This window comes from Enhydra lutris, unplaced genomic scaffold, assembly GCF_002288905.1.
Source record: "Enhydra lutris kenyoni isolate GAN:26980312 unplaced genomic scaffold, ASM228890v2 scaffoldscaffold20, whole genome shotgun sequence".
NCBI lineage: Eukaryota > Metazoa > Chordata > Mammalia > Carnivora > Mustelidae > Enhydra > Enhydra lutris.
Window position 1 is genome coordinate 32,195,363 of NW_019154104.1, and position 10,818 is coordinate 32,206,180.

Sequence of the window (10,818 nt, forward strand, 5' to 3'; positions counted from 1 at the left end):
CCTGCACTTGTACAAAGGCTCTTTTATAAAACTGCAACCCTAAAAGGCCTTTTTCCTATTTATACCAGCCATTCCTGACCTTTTGAGGGCCACAATTTTAAAAATGGGATAGAAATTACAAATGAATGTTTCTGCTCTAGAAAACGTCCAAACAGAAAGAGTCTGCCCAGTTCCAGGGACCTCTGCCTCCACCTCCAGTACTGGGTCAGGCGCACGCCTGTCCTCCCGGCACTAGCCCGGGCGGGATGATGGCCAGGTCACTTCACTGTTCTGTGCCTCAGTGGCCCCGAGACCACCCCAGGGGCGGTGGAGAGGACCTGCAGCTGTGGGGAGGACTTACTACCTAGGCCAGAGCCTGGCAGAGAGCGAGCTGTGCACAGCGAAGGGGTCCAGGGCCCACCGTGGGGAGGCCTCGCCGGTGGCTCCTCCGTGTGCACTGCCTCCCTGCCGTGGTGGAGGTCGCCCACCCAGACCCGGCGACGGGCATGCCGAGTCTCCGTCAGGCCCTTGTGCCTGCAGAGCGGGGAGGGCTTGGCCGGCATCCGCCACTGATCTGGCCATGCACTCCATGGGTGCCGTGTCAGCAGGACTCGGTCCCCGGAGTCCCTCGCACTCCCTCTGCGTTGACTGTGTAGGAGCAGGATGAGGGGGGCAGGTGGGGGGCGAAGATCACCCTCAGGGTGCGGTCCGGGCGGCCAGGCGCGGTGCGCTGCCCGTCCTCCAGGCGATGTCGGCTCGCCATCAGCCTCATCAGGAGCTGGTGGGACCAGGTCATTCCGAGAGCCGGGGAGATGCGCTCGTCCCAGGGGCTGAGATGGAAGACAGGCCCAGTCGTTACTTACAGAACTGTGGGGGTCCCAGTCCCCCACCCCGCACCTCTGCACTGCCCTCCTGCGCCTCTCCACTCACCTCTGTGGCCCGGGTGCCGCGCCCTGCTCCTCTGTGGCTTCTGTCACCTGGAACGTGCAGACCGGGGTCAACTGCTGCAAAGACCCCACTGCTTCCCCCCACCCCGCATCACCCCTAAACCATCGGCTGAGGCTGTCTGCGGTCCGGGGTGCCGACCGGGCACCCACCTGGTTGACGCAGAGCACCGGGCTCCGGAAGGTGCAGCTCAGCCAGCGCAGGGCACCGCCCAGCGCCTGCAGACGCCGGGCCCTGGGGACCGAGGCCGCGCCGTCAAACTCACAGCGGAACGGGGCTGCCACGGAGTCGATGACCACCAAACGGGCCATCCCCCGAGACAGCAGCACAGGCACCTTCTTCCTCACGCACTCCAGCAGGGCGTCCTGCAAGCCGACGGTACATGGTGTCACCGCCTTTGCCGCCCGTGTCTCCCTTTCTGCCCTGCGCCAAGGGACCCCTCATGTCCGTCCCCTTCCACTTGTCAAGTCCCCCGTGGGGTCGACAGCCCCTGGGGTCATCACCGTGACTTGCCCTTCTCCCGTGGCCCCATGCCAGGCACTGACCCTGGATGCAGCCCCACCGGAAGGTGGACTCGTGACCACCACGGTCCTGGGGTCCTAACTGCTGTCAGGCAGGTGTGGGGGCAGCCCTGCTCCCTGTCCAGTGGAGGGAGACAGTGGGGTGGGGCTGCCTCTACTGGGAAGACCCTGGGCTGTGCCCAAGCAGGGGGGCAGGTGCAGAAGGCCCCCCGCCAGCCCTGCCCATCCTCCGGGGCCTCAGGCCTGTCCCTTTGGGGCCACCTGCCCTGCTGGCTTGGATTCGGGGCCTGGTGCCAGGTGACCACACACTGGCAGTCTACCCCTGAGTGAAACCCCGTTCTATGCTTCTGTCTCTAGGGTGTCCCCAATAGAGCCTCTTTTTGTGGAAAATGACAGCAGCAGCAGTGGTCTCGAGGACGCCGGCGGTAATGTGAGTTCCCCCTTCCTGTCCCCACGGGTGCCCCAGCCTGTCCCCCACAGCAAGGGAGGGCCTACCAGCGCCACCAGCCCCTGCCAGGCGACACGGCAAGACGGTGGGAGCTTCCTGCTCTTGAGCTGTTTCCGGGACCGTGCTCAGACCACCATGGGTCTCAGTGGCCCTGGCCCTGACTGTGGTCTCCTCTCGCAGTAAAGCCACATCCGGCCTGGGAGACCCAGAACCACACTGCTCGTGTGCGGCCAGAGCCGGCCCTGTGACGGTCAGAGGACAGCCATCGAGGCTGGAGGGCCTTGGAGCTGGGAGCCTGCAGCACTAACCTCGTCTTCTGTGTCCCTGTGCCCCGGCGCACACGGTCCTACTAATAACCGCGCTGCTCGGCGGGGTGCGCGCCGCTTGCAAAGTCATGGCCACACTCGGCCCCTACAGGAGGACAGGGTGGACACGGCCTCCCTCCTGGGCCGCGGTTCTGGGGAGACCCGCAGGCCAGCCGTGTCCTGACCCCCCGTGGAGGAGGCTGCAGCTGTGGGCCCCGTGGGCCACAGTGTCCTGGGTTACTTCCCCAAGCTATGTGTGATATCCTTTATTGTAAGTTTTTTAAAAATTAAAAGTTTATATGCCTTATCCTTTCTTTGCAATTTTTATAACAACCCTTAAATGGGGGGAAAGCCCACTGGGATCTGGGGGCTCCCTCCAGTCGAGTGGACGTCCGGGGCAGCGGTGCGCTCAGGAAGCCGGGCTGCGGGGGGAGGCCTGCCTTACTCTTTCTGGGTGTGCTGGTTTAGTCTTCCCACCTTTCCTCGCCATCCTTTCCACTCCTGGCCATTCCTCCTCCAACTAGTGCGCCACGTGGAAGCCGGCCGGGCCCCAGAGCCGCTCTCCCTGCCTGCTGGACCTGCCCTGAGCTCCTGGCCCTCAGCCCTCTCCCAGAGGACTCCTGCACTCTTATCTGTCCACAGGCAGGGGTGTGTCTCTTCATGGTGCTTCCAGATCTGCCCCCCACACCCGTGCTGTGGCCAGGTGGCAGTCAGCCATCCGAGGGGCTTGTTGGAGCTGGGGGCCTGCTAGGTCCTGGCCAGATTGAGGGGCTCCCGTGTCCTGACGGGGCTTTCTGCTCGGTCAGAGGCAGAAGTAAAACCCAACACAGACTGCTTTGGCTGGGACGGCTGGCCATGGGTGTCGCAGGGTGGCCGGAGAGCAGGAGGCGGTGGGAGGGGGTCCCCTGCAGCTGCAGCCTTTTCAAGGGGAAGGAGCGCCGTGGCCAGGAGTGCGGGTCAGGGTCTGCAGGTGGCGTGCTGATCATCCTCGCTCATGGGCTGCCCTCCTCCGCTCCCTGTGGGTGGGGGGACGAGTCCTCCAGATCGCCCAGTCTGACCTGAATTTCGGGTACGCAGTCACGTGGACTTACACGTGTGGCCCGTGGCAGGGGCCTCTGCTGACAGCTACCTGGGGTGGCCCGGCTCTCGAGTGCGGCTGTCGCACTGGACTGACTTCCCCTCGGAACTTGGGGCCAGAGAGACACTCACCACGTCGGCCACGTGCTCGATGAAGATATGGTCGCCAAATTTCATCCTGTCAACCACGTCTCCTGGGACGTCAGTCCGCAGGCGCCGCTGCTGAGCGATGAGCTGCTGCAGACGCGGGTCGGGGAAGACGTCTTCCGTGCAGATGTACACGGCCCCTGGGGAGGCAAAGGGCCCCTCCTCTCAGACACCCTGCCCCCTGCTGACAGGATGCGCCCCCGGGGCCCCCGGCCTATCTCGAGTGGAAGCCAGCGGGGCCTTTCGGCCATGCCCCCCCCCCCCCCCCGCACACAAGGGGACGCTCGCTCTGAGGCCCCACTCAGGGCTCCTCCCGCCATCCTGGGCCATACGGTGACAAGCATGCCTGTGTGTGACCGGAAAAGCCGGTCGGCAAACAGCACGCCCCGTGCTCCCAACAGCCCAGACACCCGGAGGCAGCAGCCCGGCCCGGGCCTGGATCCCCACACGGGGAGCGGACCCCAAGACCACAACGAGAAAGAACCGGAGGCCGTCCGAAGTCAACCCGAGCGTTGGTGGGAACGGATTTTCAACCACGGTCCCCGGCAGTTCAACGACAGGAAGAACGGTCTCTCCCACAAGTGGCGCTGGGACAGCTGGGTCACTGCCACCGGAGGATGGGATCGGACCCTCCTCTCGGCCTGCGCGGGGGCTGCCGACACGCCCCAGGCTCCGAAGATGACACGGGGAAGCCTCCGCGACCCCGGCTTCTCGGATGTGACACAACAGCGCAGGAGAGCAAAGGCAGAAACTGGACCCGAGCAACACGGTCCCGTCAAGGAAGCGAAGGGACGACGCATCCGGAGAAGACGACGCTGTAAACGCTGCGCCCGGGAGGACCCGAGCAGCCGCAGCGCGCGGAGGCCTCACGCTCACCACAAAGCGCGCCCCGAATTGGAAACCGGGCAAGGACCTGAGCAGACCTTTCTCCCCTGGAGCCGTGCAGAGGGCCGGCGGGTCCACGGGCAGAGGCCAGACGTCCCGGTCACTGGAAATGCCAATCAGATCCACCGGGGGACGCCACCACCGGCCCGCGACCGGGGCTCAAATCCCCACGTCCCGTGTGTCGGTGGGACACGTCCAGCAGCCCCTCACCTGCTCGGACACAACACTCGCACGGGACCGCACGCTCCTGGGCGTGCGTGTGCTCCCGAGAGCCGCGGACGCCCGTGCGCAGAGCAGCGGTGGCCACAGAAGCCCGGGCACGCGGCGAATGACACGTTCCGACAGAACCGTACACACATCGCGCCGGGCGAGGGGAGCCCGGGGAGACCACGACACAGGAGTCCACGTCCAAGAGATGTCCTGAACCGGCGAGTCCCTGGAGCAGGAAGCCGAGCTGGGGCTGCCAGTGGGCAGCGGGGAGGCCCGTGAAATGATCTAGAATCAGGCAGTCGTGACGGAAGCACGGCTGTTTGCGTGCACTAAATAGCACCGCGTTGTACGTTTAATTTTATGGCACGTGAACCTCGTCTCCACTTTTAAGACACGAAATGGCCGGTGTCCGGTGGAGCACTGGCCGCACCCCCCAGGATCCCGAGCGGACCTTTGTGTCCCTCACCTGCGTCGGTCCCTGCAGACCCAGGCAGGGAGCCCAGACGAGCCGGAGGACGCACAGCACATACGCGCCCCGTGTGTGCCTGACCTTTAACTCCGATGTAACCGTGTTTCGGCAGAATCTCAGGCCTGCGGACGGATGCGTGGCGGGACAAGAACCATCCGGTCTGTCCGGAGCGAGCGCCTGACCGTCAGCCTCTCCTTAACCTCTCTGGGCACGATCCAGACTGTACTTCAGCGGAAACGCTGCCTGGAGACGCGCCCGAGCCCCGACGCTGGCTGTCCCGCGGCAGCTGGGAGCGCGCTGGCCCGTCCGCGGGGAGCGGACTGGGCGGGAGGTTCCAAGCAGAACCAGGTCTGTGTGCAGCCCCGAAGCCCTTTCACCCGCCTGGGCGTGTGGCTGGGAAAGGCCTCGCTGTGCCGCCCTCACCTGCGACAGGCCACGATGGCGTCTCTGGGGTGGCCGCAGCACACGGTGGCGGCGGGGGAGGGGCTCCACGAAGTGCAGGATTCCAAAGTCTGGAGGACCTTCGCCACCTTCACAAGATTAGGGCTTTCAGATCTCATTGGGTTAAAGGAGTTATTTTGTCAGGAAAAGGGCATGTTGGACCCAACCTGTAATGTTGGTAACCTCGGGGCTGCCTCGGGGGACGTGCCCCTCTGAGACACCCGTGTGGGCGGCCCACGGCCTGGCATCAGACGGATGTCCCCAGAGCCGCCTCGGCCACCCAGCAGCTCGGCTCCCCACAGCCTCACGTCCCCTCTTGGTTCTTGGCGCACTTGCTTCTGTCCGGCAACGTGGGGGGCTCCGTGCCCTCTGAACCCCAGGGCAGCCCACGTGATGTGACATGGCTGTCACCGAGAGTTCCTGGGTGGCGTGGTGGCGGTGGAGTGAGACGCGCCCCCCGCCCCGCCGAACAGCAGTGGACGAGGCAGGCTTCTCCAGCAGCAGGGCCGCCTCAGGCCGGGCTTGGAGCGAGCATGCAGGCCACTGAGGGGCCACGCCGGGCCTGTCGTGTCTCGGAATGGGGCACAGGCTCTGCTGCGGGACATCTTTGGGGCTCTGGCGCCAGGACGGGTGCAGCTCTGGGGACCCGCCCTTGCAGTGCCCTTCCCACACCCCGAACCCAGCCTGCACCGGATACGGACCCAGCCTGGACACAGACGCCAACGGTAACTGCTTGCGTGACCCGTCCGGGAGAAAATGGGTCTGCAGGGACCCCGCCAGGGCAGAATGGCGCAGACCATCGTGGAGTGAAGGAGACCAGGCTGGGAGAGCTCCGCGGTCCAGACTGCGTGGCCAGCCCTGCCCTCCACCCTCAGCCTGTCTGGGGCGCAGCCCCCCACTGGGCCCGGCGGACACGCTGGCGAGCACAGGGATCAGGGCGCCCAGCTCGTTTCTGAGCAGACACAAGTCTGGAATCACTGCAGCGCTTTTGTGGCGTAGACGGACGACCCACTTCCGAGGCCAAGTGCATCTACCCAGCACCGGTGCCAGACGCCTGCCCCTTAGGCCCTCCTGGGCTGCGCCCTCACCCAGAGACGTAAGGACAAGAGTGACACACAAACACCCGGCTCTGGTGGGAGCAGCCGCTCCACACGGTCGGGAGAGCCCTGCCCGTGGCCAGGGTACCCTGCCCCTCACAGCTCACGGTGCTAACGGGACGTGGGAGAGATTGCAGACCGAGTGGCCCGTGCCCCACGGGGGCGCCCACAGCCACACGGACCGGCGTGTGTTCCCGGCGCCAGAGGTCTGGCCCCGGCCGCGTCCCCAGCCCACCACGTGGCCCAGCCTGTCCAGGCGGCAGGGGGAGCACGGTGGTGTGGCCGGGAGGGACCCTGGAGTGTGGGCGGCGAGACAGCCATGTCACGAGCACTCTGGTTACCTCACGCTTGGTAAAAACAATGTAGATTCTTCTGAGTGCTTGGGAGACCAGCACGGGCAGCCTGAAAACGTCCCCCTGCTGCCTCGCTTGTGCACATGTCACCCGCGCGGCGAGCAGCGCGAGGGGCCCGGTCCAGCCCCAGCTACCCTGGGCTGCGGCCCGCACGCCTGCCCCGGAAGTGGCGGAGCGAAACACGGCTGGCCGGGTCTCCGCCTCTGTGCCCAGATGGCTGGCAGGCTGGTGGCGTGCGTGCGTGTGTACGAGCGTGTGAGCGAAGGCCCAGGAAGCCTCGGGCCAGGCCCGCAGCCTGCGAGGGGACGGTGCCCAGCCGGAGCCGGCCCTGCGGGCCACCAGCGAGCGGGAACAGGTGAGCGGCCACTCCCAGAGTGGACAGGTCGCCGCGCCCGTGGCCCTGGGGCCCCCAATCTCCTGGTGGGTGGAGGGGGCAGAACTGACAGCAGATGTGAAGAGGAAGGCAGAAGTTGGGAAGATCCCGGAGGCACGTCGGGCACAGGTTCCGTGGAGTGCAGTGTGGCCCCCCGCCGAGAGCTACTGGGCAGGGCCCCCCCAGATTCCATCCCCCGCCTCGGCGGCGGGGGGCAGCCACTCACCGGACTCCAGGCCGCCGTGCCGCCGCGGGAGCTGCACGGTCAGGCAGAGCTGCAGGGCCAGCTGGGTCTTCCCGGCGGAGCTGGGGCCGGCCAGCTCGGTGAGGCCGTCGGAGGGGAGGCCGCCGCGGAGAAGCCTGTCGAGCACGGGGCAGCCCAGGCTCAGGCGCTGGGACCGCGCGGGGCAGCTCTGGTTCTGCCGGTACAGATGCAGCGCTGGGAACGCAGGGGGGCCGCGGGGGGTGTCAGGCACCACGTGGTGGGAGGACAGGTGACCTCGGTCACATCGGGGGTGGGGGCAGGGTGCCGGCGGGCAGGGAGGAGGTGGTCCTGGCCGGGAAGCTTCTAGCGGCAGTGTCTTGGGGCACCTGTAGGCTCTGGGCTCTGACTGCCCACTCACCCCGCTTCCCGCAACCCTGCGCCGGCTCCCATCTCTTTTGGCCCCAGAGCTGAATCTCCGAAGCGAGGGTCCCCAAGGCTCCCCGTCCGCCTCACAGGTCCCCACCCTGACGCTGTGACCCGGCCCTGCAGTCAGTCCTCCCCAGGCACCAGGGCAGAGCAGACACTCGGCGCCCACCTGTGAAGACGCCGCAGCCGCGCAGGCATGAGGAGGCCGTTCTCAGCAGCTGCTGCACGTCGAGGCTGGACAGGCGGGTCAGTCTCTGCAGGTCTGGTCCGGAATAATGCAAAACCTCCTTTGCCGACTTCAATTTGGCTGAAGTTATACAAATAAATTACAGGATGGGCTCAGACTAATACAAGGCAACACAGCAAGTTTCAGGACTACTGTCCTCCAAATCCGGGCACCTGACAGGCAGGCCCATCGATCCACTCCCCGAGGTTCTGGGAGCCCCTGGGTAAAGTGTGATGACAACAAGGAAGACGGAGGGGGTCGGGGGGGTCCCATGTCACAGCAGGAGCAGCAGGAGCCAGAGATGAGGGGCCTCTCCCGAGGGCCCAGAGCAGTGGCTGCCACCCAGTTCCCTATCCCAGAAACATTTCTCAAGAAAGGGGGTTTCTGTGGCCAGGCAGGCCCACAGGTAAGGGGAGGCCAGAGGACGATCCCAGGGCAGGGTGAGGACCATGCGTGAGGGAAGGGGCGCAGGAAGGAAAGCTGCGCCGGGTTCCAAACACGCATCCCTGGTACCAGACCACCGGCCTGGTGGGGAAGGCGGGATGGCCGGTGGGACAAACAGCAAAGAAGCCGTGAGGGTTACAATGCCAGCGGGCGACAGCCGGGTGGGGAGTGTTACGGAGTGAATGTGTCCAAAAGGTCTGGTATTTGGGCAGAAGAGTGGATAAATGAGTTTTGAGCTTGGATAAATACAATACTTCAAACTAGTAGAAAAAAAAATGCTGAAAATATACCCAACCGATCCAGAAGCCAAAAATGGGAAACTACCACAAAGAGAAACAGGAAAAAAAGCTCCGCATAAGAAAGCAGACTTCACCCCACGCCATCGGGAACTACCGTAGGTAAGCGTGCGCCGGCACTGCAGTTCAGACAGACGGACGGACCGCGTGAGAGGAAAAGCAAAGCCAAACCACCCAGGGGCTCTGCGAAAACCAGGAGCCAAGGATGAAGAAACAGGACCGGGAGGCCGCGCCCGTGCAGGACATCCCATGCGCTGCACCAGCCCACACGTGTCCTTGGGCATCTGTGTGATACGACCAACAAGCATCCTGATGCTGAGGCTTCCCCGGCGAACGCCCCAGGGGACGGCAGGGGTGGAAGGGATCCCCGGGTAGCCAGGTGGGTGCGCCAGGACGCAAACAGAACGGGTGAGCTGTCCAGCCCTTCGAGCATTCAAGGACGAGGGCCGGGTGCTTGAGGGACATACCGGACAATGAGGGCAAAGTCAGTAAGACAGACACAAAAACAGCACTGGAAAGAAGGAGGCAACGAACAACTTTGGGGGAAAATAACACAGATGGTACAAGAAAGGAAACCGTCTTAGCCTCCCAGGTTAGCAGCAGCAGTTCCGTCCCCTGTCAAAACCGTAATGGCCCAAACTGTTCCAGCTGTGAGGGGAGGAGTGGAAGAAGCAGGGTCACAAGCAAGCCAGTCGTCATCAACGTGACACACACCCTGTGAGTAATCCCGGCGCTGCCAAACCGGGCACAGCGACATAACCACACGTTTAGAAACCCGGACGCAAACACAGAAGAAATCGGTAATAGACTCGTAAGTGGTGTGCGGAGTTCCCTCTCAGTTTTTAGACAATAAACATATATTTCCTTTGATGAAAATAAAATTAACTTTAAAAAGGCCCTCAGTGAAACACACACACACAACTCAAAACCCGCAGCGCTCCATCCAGCGTCTGTCTCTGATGAGGACCGGCTGTCTTGGGGAAGGGGACGTGGACAGGCGCTCCTGTGGACTTGTTTCGTGTGCCCTGTGCATGCGACCCTGCACACGTCTCATCCAGCTGCCTGATCCACACATCAGTGACATACCTTTCTTGACCGCAGCGATGATTCTGGGGTTCAGGTCCAGTTGGTCCAAATCCATCTCATGAGCTTGACCACAAAGGTGTGTAACTTCCCAGGGACACGAATTCCAACCCTCTCGCTGTCACCGCAAAGTGCCCAGAAGCCGAGCACAGCAGAGTGAGGGTGGCCTGGGTACACAGTCCTCTGTGAGACGGGTTCCCCGTCAGCCCCGAGGCTGGAGGAGAGACTTCACTGTCGCAGGAGAACCACCGAGGTAAGTCTAAGGCAAAGCGTTTGTTCGAGCAACCACTTGGTAACTTAGAAACCATGAATTCCAGGGGCGCCTGGGGGGCCCAGTGGGTTAAAGCCTCTGCCTTCGGCTCGGGTTGTGATCTCAGGGTCCTGGGATCGAGTCCCGCGTCGGGCTCTCTGCTCAGCAGGGAGCCTGCATCCCTCTCTCTCCACCTGCTGCTCTGCCTACTTGTGATCTGTCAAATAAGTAAATAAAATAAAATAAAATAACCGTGAATTCCAACACACAGATGGATGTGTTTGAAGACGTGCCCCCAGGTCACCTGAGTCCTAAAGGCCCACACCCTCCGTGGCAGGCCCGCTGCGGCCCCTGCAGAGGGGCAGAAATGAGCACGTGCTCCCGCCCCAAGGCCCGGCGGGGGGACCCGGTGTCCAGGCGAGCACCCTGCCTGGACCCACCTGTTCGGAGAGGACGATGCAGGCAGGTGGAGATCACGCGCGCTGTGCTCGCGGGAGTGAAGTGTCTTCTACATTCTCCAGTTTCATCTCCCCCAAGTGTGTCTCCAAGGAGAATCTGGGAAGAACCAGGAGAGTGAATGCTGAACCTTGTAGGATGCTTGCGAGTCGGGAGCTCCACAACCACCAAGCTGTTTCGGC

At 63.6% G+C, this 10,818-nt stretch overlaps 2 protein-coding genes across 6 annotated transcripts in view; one reads left to right on the forward strand and one right to left on the reverse strand.

Moving 5' to 3' along the window:
• LOC111148551 (kinesin light chain 1) overlaps window positions 1-2,507 on the forward strand; it is a 57,012-nt gene extending 54,505 nt beyond the window's left edge. For all 4 annotated transcript variants that reach the window (XM_022505197.1, XM_022505198.1, XM_022505200.1 and 1 more), the window contains 2 exons: window positions 1,803-1,875; window positions 2,074-2,507. In XM_022505197.1, the coding sequence (XP_022360905.1) occupies window positions 1,803-1,838 (36 nt within the window). In that variant the 3' untranslated portion in view covers window positions 1,839-1,875; window positions 2,074-2,507. The remainder of the gene's footprint in view (window positions 1-1,802; window positions 1,876-2,073) is intronic.
• On the reverse strand, window positions 73-10,279 carry LOC111148553 (X-ray repair cross complementing 3). Of its 2 annotated transcripts, XM_022505211.1 has the most exons (7): window positions 9,934-10,279; window positions 8,051-8,188; window positions 7,477-7,689; window positions 3,408-3,562; window positions 1,077-1,289; window positions 910-956; window positions 73-809 (listed from the first exon to the last, which is right to left on the reverse strand). In XM_022505211.1, the coding sequence occupies exons 1-7, from the start codon at window positions 9,986-9,988 to the stop codon at window positions 581-583; spliced, it is 1,050 nt and encodes a 349-aa protein (XP_022360919.1). In that variant the 5' UTR covers window positions 9,989-10,279; the 3' UTR covers window positions 73-580. The 2 variants fall into 2 exon arrangements, with proteins under 2 accessions (XP_022360919.1, XP_022360918.1); XM_022505210.1 differs by having other exon boundaries at window positions 910-1,289.
• Window positions 10,280-10,818: the final 539 nt, after the last annotated feature.

Coding starts and splice junctions, on each gene's coding strand:
- LOC111148553 (XM_022505210.1), bottom strand. CDS start 9,988: ATGGATTTGGACCAACTGGACCTGAACCCCAGAATCATCGCTGCGGTC. Junction 7,690..8,050: donor CGGCTGCGGCGTCTTCACAG/GTGGGCGCCGAG, acceptor CTGCGTTCCCAG/CGCTGCATCTGTACCGGCAG. Junction 1,290..3,407: donor TCGAGCACGTGGCCGACGTG/GTGAGTGTCTCT, acceptor GTCGGCTTGCAG/GACGCCCTGCTGGAGTGCGT.